A 9,676-nucleotide genomic window follows, 5' to 3' on the forward strand; every position below is an offset into this window, starting at 1 on the left:
TTGATTCTTGGCCATCATCACCAGAGAACCCGGAATGATGTCTCATGTGGTGGCACACAGTTGCTGTCATCGTAACATCCTCTTCTTCTTCTGTCTCCGATAGATTGCAATCTGTTGAATATGGCTTGAACTCAGGTTTTTCGCCATGTAAATGGTGGCTCTGTCATGGCCTGATGGGAGCCACTGTGTTGTCGATAATGTGCGCTATCAAAAGTTCCAATACCCAGCGTCTCCACCAGAATAATGTCACCTAGAAGAAGGCGTAATTAGATGAATGACAAACACTAACTTCACATAACAAAGGTTTATTCAGTACTTGCACATATAAGAGCGCAGAGCAAACTGCCTCCGGCCAGAACACATACAGTATACATACAGTTTCAGAACATTCCAGTACAATGATTCTTGACATTTGTGGATACTTCTACGATGTACTCGAACCGAATATAGAAATTAAAATTTTACAGCTCAGGTGAATTTTGAACTCATGACTCTCCATGCAACAGTCTTGTATCATAACCACTTCACCATAATGATTGTTCTACTTAGCTTCTTCTGCGACAATATTATTCTAGGTTACCATTATGCAACAAAAATATTCTGTATTGAAGGGCTTTTTTGTACAGATTGTAAAGTATATTGTGAATGTACTTCACTGAATTCTGCTGCATTTAGTAAACTTTAATAATACAGAATTCTTTAGTAGATTTAATGAAGAAAGTATAAAATGTGGATTATTTTCTTTTAAATTTTCATTGGGGTGGGAGAATTATTGCAGTACATTGATTTCTGCTAAAATGTATTGTTTGTAGTTCCTGTTTATAACATGCAAACACATTTAGTGTTGCACTTTCGGCCTTTGAAAGGAAGAATGCCTTAGTCACCAAGACTACAAAGCATATACAGTGGTGAGAAGCAACACGATTCAAAGTAGAAATACATATTCATTCCGTGACAAGATATAGCGCCATTCAGAACAGAAATGCATACTCACTCCAGGACAAGAGTGCCCACACAATAGTTTGTAAGGAGAGGGGGTGCGGGGAGGGGGCGGGGAGGCAAACCTGGGGATAGGTTGTATTTATAATAATATTTTGAAAGACAAACGAGGACTTAGCGATAAAAAAGTTACAGTTGTGACCCCATTAAAAACCAGCATAGAACTGACTTTAAATCATTTTCCTGAAAGAATAACACCTGACTCCACGATATTTTTTTTCTTTTTCCTGAAATCTGGGGGGTTACCCTGCCCATCTGGCCTCCAGGCACGGGTGCACTTGGTATTCGCCATTAAATGTGAGAGAGTATGAAAATAGATGCGAACTAAAAATAAGTAGAATACAAACAATATATTTACAATACACTGAAATCAAGCAGTTCACATATGGGTTCATAAGCAGGAACATATTGACATTCCCACAGAACACTATATGACAAAACTAGCTTTTGTTTTATATGAAACAAAAACAGATTTGGAATTATTTACTCAACACACAGATGCATGCAAAAATAAAGCAGACTATGAGCTACATATTCGGGATGCGCTTCACATAAAAATGTCATAATCGCAAAAACAAGGCAAAGAAAGCCATCTTCTTTGTCATGACATGTCAGATGATTTTGTGGTTTTGACACACTGTGGCGCAATTATTTCCACTTGATAAAGGCCACAGGATCAAAATTACAATATTGGGTTTTACAAATACATAATTTTACAGTCAAAAGGCAACTAAAATGTTATTTACAAAATTTTTCATGATGGTAAACCATAGCCACAAGAAGTTAATCATAGTTTTTGATTGAGACTTCTGGAATATATTACATTGCAAGGCCACAAAAACCTTTTGGTTTCCAGAATGGAGCAACATGAAAAATAAGGGAAATGTAACCACTCACCTGTAATGGATTGATGCATGAGGCACAGAAACACATAGAAGAAAACAACATCCACACTAGCTTTTGAGCACTAGCTCTTTTTCAAGCAGAAGTATACACATTCACACACACAACTACACAGAAATGAATGTTTCTGTGGCCACTGGAGCATGTATTTGAGTGTCTCTGTATTTGTGTGTTTGAATGTGTGTACTTCTGCTGGAAAAGGGGCTAGTGTTCAAAAGATAGTGTGGAAGCTATCTACTGTCACATGTTTCTGTGCTCCATCCATCAGTGTGTTATAGGTGTGTGGTGGTCTTTCTCTTATTTTACATATTGCACTGTCCAGGTAATTTTGTTTCCAGACATGCTTTCTTCTACAAAAAGGAAACTGTATCTGTCAATCCAAAACAGTTCTGATGTTGATGATGTGGCACATTACAAGAAATACTACAAAATATTAAAGACTGTGATATGGACATCAAGGCAAATATATTACAAGAAAAAAATAGTCGTATCAGATAACAAAATAAATACAATATGGGATATAGTGAAGCAGGAGTCCGGTAGAACCAGACATCAAGAGGGACAAATAGCATTAAGAGTAAATGATATATTGGCCCACCTGGTTAGCCGTGTGGTCTAACGCATGGCCTTCCGGACTGGGAAGGAGTGCCTGGTTCTCCACATGAATCCGCCCTGCGGACTTGTGTCAAGGTCCGGTGAGCTAACCAGTCTGGGATGATTTTTAGGTGGTTTTCCATCTGCCTCAGTGAATGCGGGCTGGTTTCCCATATTCCGCCTCAGCTACACTATGTTGGTGATTGCTGTGCGAACAAGTTCTCCACGTACGCGTGCACCACCATTACGCTACCACACAAACATAGGGTTACACTCGTCTGATGTGAGACATTCCCTGTAGGGTTCACCAGAGGCCAAACCACACAATAACCCTGAAAGAGTTGTTCAGTGTGGGGCAGCGGAGGGGTGAAGTGGACTGCGGTAGTTGTCATGGGGTTGTGGACCACTGTGGCTGCAGCAGGGATGGAGCCTCTCCATTGTTTCTAGGCTCCTGGTTAACATACAATTCAGTACAAATGATACATTGGTGACAGATGTGTATAGTGTTGCAGAACTTTTTAACAAACATTTTATAACTGTTATTGAAAAGATTGGGTTGTCAGGTTCTGTAGATGCTGCTATGGAATACCTCAGACCAGACATTTCAAGTAACTTCCATAATATGAATTTGACCCTCACTACCCCAACAGAAGTAATGTCCATCATAAAATCTTTAAAATCAAAAACATCTAGTGGGTATGATGAAATACCAATGAAATCACAAGCAGACATTTGTAAGGCAAACTCTTTGCCTTACAAATGTCTGCTTGTGTCTGTGTACGTGTGGATGGATATGTGTGTGGGCGAGTGTATACCTGTCCTTTTTTCCCCCTAAGGTAAGTCTTTCTGCTCCCGGGATTGGAATGACTCCTTACCCTCTCCCTTAAAACCCACATCCTTTCGTCTTTCCCTCTCCTTCCCTCTTTCCTGATGAATCAACCGTTGGTTGTGAAAGCTTGAATGCTGTAATTTACCGTCTAGTAAGGCCATCCAAAGACCAGTATCAGTTGCAAAGCAATTTCGAAAAGATTGCTGTATGATGTAGCAGGCGGCAGTTGACGCTAAATAACGAAAAGTGTGAGGTGATACACATGAGTTCCAAAAGAAATCCGTTGGAATTCGATTAATCGATAAACAGTACAATTCTCAAGGCTGTCAATTCAACTAAGTACCTGGGTGTTAAAATTATGAACAACTTCAGTTGGAAAGACCACATAGATAATATTGTGGGGAAGGCGAGCCAAAGGTTGCGTTTCATTGGCAGGACACTTAGAAGATGCAACAAGTCCACTAAAGAGAAAGCTTACACTACACTCGTTCATCCTCTGTTAGAATATTGCTGCACGGTGTGGGATCCTTACCAGGTGGGATTGACAGAGGACATCGAAAGGGTGCAAAAAAGGGCAGCTCATTTTGTATTATCACGTAATAGGGCAGAGAGTGTGGCAGATATGATACGCGAGTTGGGATAGAAGTCATTAAAGCAAAGACGTTTTCCGTCGCGGCGAGATCTATTTACAAAATTTCAGTCACCAACTTTCTCTTCCGAATGCGAAAATATTTTGTTGAGCCCAACCTACATAGGTAGGAATGATCATCAAAATAAAATAAGAGAAATCAGAGCTCGAACAGAAAGGTTTAGGAGTTCGTTTTTCCCGCGCACTGTTTGGGAGCGGAATGGTAGAGAGATAGTATGATTGTGGTTCAATGAACCCTCTGCCAAACATGTAAATGTGAATTGCAGAGTAGTCATGTAGATGTAGATCTAGATTTTAAAAAATGATTATCATTCCGCTTGGGACCTATGGAAGGTACATTAGATTATTTGTTTCAGTTGTAAATATTTCTCATGTATTATTGTTTTTATGACATGTTCTTCATCCTGGAGAACCTCCTCACTACGGATCAATTGGAATGAAAGTAAATCTAATTTATTCCACTACTATACTACAAGGCCCACCTATAAAATATAAATGCAAAATATAGCCATCTAAATCATTTATTTTGAATCTTCCTTCTCATCCTGTATGGTAAGTCACCACTGATAACATGTTCTGGATGACTTTTCTGTAACTCTCCCCATTTGCTAAACTTCACGAGTCGTTTTCCTTCATCCCTCTTCCCGCCCTTTCAACCCTTCTGCTAGAAGAAGGAGGCACCGGCTCTGAAATCTTGCACATTTCCTTAATTTTTCATACTGTTTTGCTGCCACTTGATGACCTGATTTTTTTATCAATCCAATTGTATCACGAATTCAAAACATGAATTTTCACACAATATTTTCTCATATTCAAAGTTCACTGCCACACCAAATGCAGTGCTGTTGTCATTCTCAGTTTCTGTATTGTAACACAGGCCTTGCACTTCTTATACTTTGATTTCTGTATTAACCTTGAGTGAAGAGTTTCTGTAATTACAATTGACAACCTCAAATACACACAGCACATCAAATAAGTAATGAGACAGCTAGCATTACATCCAAACTAAGAATTTTATTTCAATTTTGCACTTACATGGCTTCAAAATCAACCCCTTGCACCTTCGCACAACTTTTATACTGACCATAAGCATTGTTGAAACAACACTGGAAATCCTGAGTGTGTACCTCCTTTAGTCTGTTGGCCACAGCACTTTGAATGTCCTCAGTGTCACTACAATGATCGTCTTTTAAAGCTCATTTAATTTTCACAAACAGAAGAAAGTCTGCAGGTGCCAAATCAGACAAAAAGGGTAATTTTTCAAGCATGCATTTCTGTTTTCATGCTAAAAACTGTTTCATGGTTAGTGCGCACTGAGTCAGTGAAATCATGCAGAAGAACCCAACTCTAGCACTTGAACAGATGTGGCCCAAAATGATACATGTGAGCAAAGAGATGTTGCATAGCTCCTAAGTAGTACTGTCCAGTCACTGTTATACCCGCAGAGAGAAACTCACAATAGATCACTCTAGAAGCATCAAAGAACAATAATAATTTTCTTGATGGATGATTTCTGCAACCTGAATTTCTCCTTCCTCAGTGACAATGCTCCATACTCTGACATTTTGTCTCTGGCTCAACGTGAAAACACAAACTTTCATCCCTAGTTATAATTTGTTTCAACAAATTGGGATCCTTATTAACTGTGGTAATGAAACAGGCACAACTTGCCACTTAGTACTCTCTCAGCTCTTGTGTTATCGAAAATGGCACAAAACGCAACAAATCTTTCTCTTGTGTGAATCTCTCTCTAAAATGGACCTAGGTAATTCCTAATGACACCAAGTTTCACTGCAAGCTTTCTGGTGGTAATTTGTCTATCATTGGTAACAATTTCCTTTGTCCCCCCCCCCCCCCCATTTACCTAAGCAGACAAAGGGCATCTGACATGTGCTTCATCTTCTGAAGATTCACTTCCATTCTTAAATGTTGAAAACCATGCTTGTGCATGGCTAAGACAAACATTCCTGTGAACAAGCTTCATATCTTTGTAAGCTTCTGATGCTGGTTTTCCTAATTTACAGTACAATTTTATTACTGCTCATTGGCCCATGATATTACATTTGACCACCCCTACTTGCACTTTCCCACCTGCTGTGCATGCAATAGCTGTGTCATCGAAACAATCAAAGTATCTCACACATCAAAAACATCACGAGTAAATGGCATAGCACACAAAACACATACTTGAAAAATGGGGATCATTTCCTGAAATGCATCATGCAAAATATAATGAAAATGAAATCATGACTGGTATCAGAAGATGTTGTTTTACAAACAAACCCTTTGTTTTTAGTCACAAGATTTCACCAGAGAGTTTTAATGGATAAAATGAAAATAACATTGGTTTATAAAGAGACCTTATAATAATAAAAAAATTCTGATTTACATCTGCCATTGATGTCACAAATAGGTATAGTCACATCACCCTCTTTTCCCTTTCTTCTATGGCACATTGTATTGAACATTTTATTGTTGCCATAATATTTCATACTTTTTTCATTGCTATTCTTGTTTCTTTGCTACAGGTGGTGTTTTCATAGCAACCTTATTTGGACTTGCACTGGCTATGATAACTCTTGCTGGAGAAATATTTTACTACAAGAGGAAAAAGTTGACAACAGTTAATGTGACATCAACATCAGCAAAAATTCCCAAAAAACAAGTGACAATAGGGAAAGAATTCCGGCCAGTAATGGAAAAGACTGCACCTCGAGTTTCATATATCTCAGTTTTCCCAAGAAATCAGCTATATTAACATTATTATTCAGTAATGCAGTACCACTTAGGAACCAACATGTAAATAATAGTGAATGATTATTACAGTATCAAGACTTCTGCTCATGGATTGTTAGCATCACTTTGTGTTTGGGTATTGTACTGCAAAAAGTTTTCTTTTTGTAAAAAGGAAACTTTCAGACCAAAAAAAGTAACATCATCTCATACGCATTTTGTCTAAAGCATCACACCATTGTCATTCTTGAATGGCCACTTTCATCGTTTCAAATGTAATATTAATTATGGATCATATGTTTATCTTCTTTACTGAAAACAAAATAAAATTTTATTTTAATTGTTATGGTTTGTAAATAAATAACTGGTAACAGGATCAGTCCCATTTTATAACACAAGAAGCAAAAATATGTTCACATTGTAAATTTATGTGTAAAAATATATGGCATGAAAAATGAAACTGTTGCAGACATTCCATGTGAGACAAATGGAATTCATGTTCTGAAGTTCAATGTGTGATGTCCAAATCTCATAGTATATATATAAGCGAGGGTGTGAGTAAGTGATATTTCAGTGGAGTGTAGTATAGTACAGGCAACAGTACTTCACCTGGGGACACAAGAGCAAAGGCACAAAAGAAAATAAACACTAGTTTCAGAAACAAATAATGGAAATTCCATGTTGGAATATCAACAATATTAAGCAAAGGACAGGTTGCTACTTATCGTAAAGGTGACACATTGAGTTTGAGAGAGGCACTATAGTTCGTCATGAATGATGACAGTCAAGCTTTAAGCTTGTTCTGCGCATCTTTTTCATGTGTTCTCTGATAGCCAATGAGCATTCAGTAGTGTACTGAGCATTCTGCTGTGAAATTTGTATGCAATGCAAACATGATACACAATTGTAGCAAAGTTATTTAGTGAATTTTTATTCCATTTGTTGCGAGTCATCATGGCTGATGGTGGAGTGAGCATCAAACTTTACAGAAGCAAGTGACAGATATAATTTGTTGGATACAAGCTTTTATCATGTGCAAAGCACTTGTATGAGAGTAATCCAACCGTCACTTTGAACCAGCAACAATACAATCCCCATTCTTGTCTCAACCTGCGCAGACTGCCATCGTTCACAAATCAGACCATAGTTACAGAAACAAATTTGTTTAAGACCCAAAGGAGCTACAGACATTGGCTGCATGTTGGCACTGATTGAAATCAATGGGGAAACATGAAAATTTGTGCTGGATGGGATTCAAACATGAGTCTCCTCTTTACTACGTGGGTGCTTTGACCACTATGCCATCTGGCCACAGCAGTCACTGTTACTGCACAGTCTACCCTAGCATGCCTCCCATCAGACCCAAATTCTCATCTTATCCACACACTACTAATGTATTGACCCTTGCTCATTATTCTCATTACTTATGTCATTTTGCCAATTCCCGTAAGAGTTCAAGCCTGATATGCATCTGCACTGGAGAGATCATTGGCCATCTTGCCTTAATTATATATAATTATGTGGTGCCTGTTCTTTTGGACACAGTTGCAGTGACCACTGTGTCTGGATGGTTTAGTAGTCAGTTCATCTGCCTAGTAAGCAGGAGATGCGGGGTTGAACCCTGGTCTGGCACAAATTTTCAACTTTCCCCATTGATTTCAATCAATACCCACTTGCAGTCAATGTATGTAATTCCTTTTTGTCTTAATTTTTAATGGCTGCTGGATCAAAATGGTGTCTGTTCTTTCAGACAGATCTGAAAGAACAGATACCAAATATATATATATATAATTTTAGTTTGTCTTGTGATGAAGCAAGCTGGGATCTTTTTACTTCCTCTCTTGTTTTGCCATATGCATCCTTAAATTCATTTTATTTTCATTTTTGCCTAATTACCTTTAACATGTATGTATATAATCTGCATTTCCATAAAAGAGAAAGCTTAGTCCTCAATCTTAAAGAATATAGCATCAGATCTAATTTTGTGCTTAGTTTTGTGTATGTAATCAATTTCCTAATTTATTTTGATTCCTAGTTACTATCTTTTGTTATAGGGCGAAATCAGTAATTGTTTCGTGACTTAGATTCTATTGTTGACTTATAAACAAATATACATCCTGTACTAATTATAAATATTTGGAAGAAGAACTACTAGGATACTTAAAGTATTTATTTGGCTCTATTCGAAAACATGTTAGCAAAGCCAGCCCTTAATTAATTCCAAAATAATTACCAGGTTTGTCAAAAGCATTGTTTGTATAACTATATCTGTTAATTTCATTATTTAAACAAATAATTCAGCCTAACCTTTGTGGTAGAAGAAACTGTTAAAAAGAAATAATTTTTTGATGGATTCAGTTATTTGAATGAGTTATGTTTTAACTGTAATTTCTGTAAATTAAACATCTAACAATGTGTAGTTTCAGTGCCTATCATTGTGAGGATATGTAAAGGCCTGATTTTTGGTCCTGAGACAGTCAGTCCATGGCCAATTTTCATATGGGAAGTCTGTATGAGTTAGAGTAACAATAATGCAATAACTTAACAGTGGAATTAGTGTATCACAAATAGGCTGTGTGTTAAGACAGTGCAGTCAGTGTCTGTTCAATTTATTTGAGAAATAGTGTCACGCGTATTTTATTTTTCTGAAAGAACTGTGAACTGTGTGGTTAGGTACTTATTGCTCATAGATGTTCAATAACACACTATTGTAGCAGTATGCTGACATTTGTCAGCAATCTATTAATGAGGCTTAACCTTTACTAACAGTGAACTGGCCATATAAGTCAGTGTTGAACTTCCACCACCCATTTTTGAGTCATTTCATTTCATTTTTCATTTCATTTTATTATCTTCCTAGGAATTGTCACAACAAAGTTATCATACTAGTACAAGTACTACAGACATAATAATGGAATATCACTTTCAACGCATTTTTTAAAAGTACAAATTTAGACATATAAATTAAA

The 9,676-nt window shown here is 37.3% G+C and overlaps 1 protein-coding gene across 1 annotated transcript in view; it reads left to right on the top strand.

Annotated features, from left to right (window-relative positions):
- LOC126459712 (ionotropic receptor 25a-like) overlaps positions 1-7,534 on the top strand; it is a 281,856-nt gene extending 274,322 nt beyond the window's left edge. The window contains exon 17 of the mRNA XM_050095879.1: positions 6,503-7,534. Coding sequence (XP_049951836.1) covers positions 6,503-6,732 — 230 coding nt within the window. The 3' untranslated portion in view covers positions 6,733-7,534. The remainder of the gene's footprint in view (positions 1-6,502) is intronic.
- Positions 7,535-9,676: the final 2,142 nt, after the last annotated feature.

The sequence above is a fragment of the Schistocerca serialis genome, chromosome 1 (assembly GCF_023864345.2).
Source record: "Schistocerca serialis cubense isolate TAMUIC-IGC-003099 chromosome 1, iqSchSeri2.2, whole genome shotgun sequence".
Taxonomy (NCBI): domain Eukaryota; kingdom Metazoa; phylum Arthropoda; class Insecta; order Orthoptera; family Acrididae; genus Schistocerca; species Schistocerca serialis.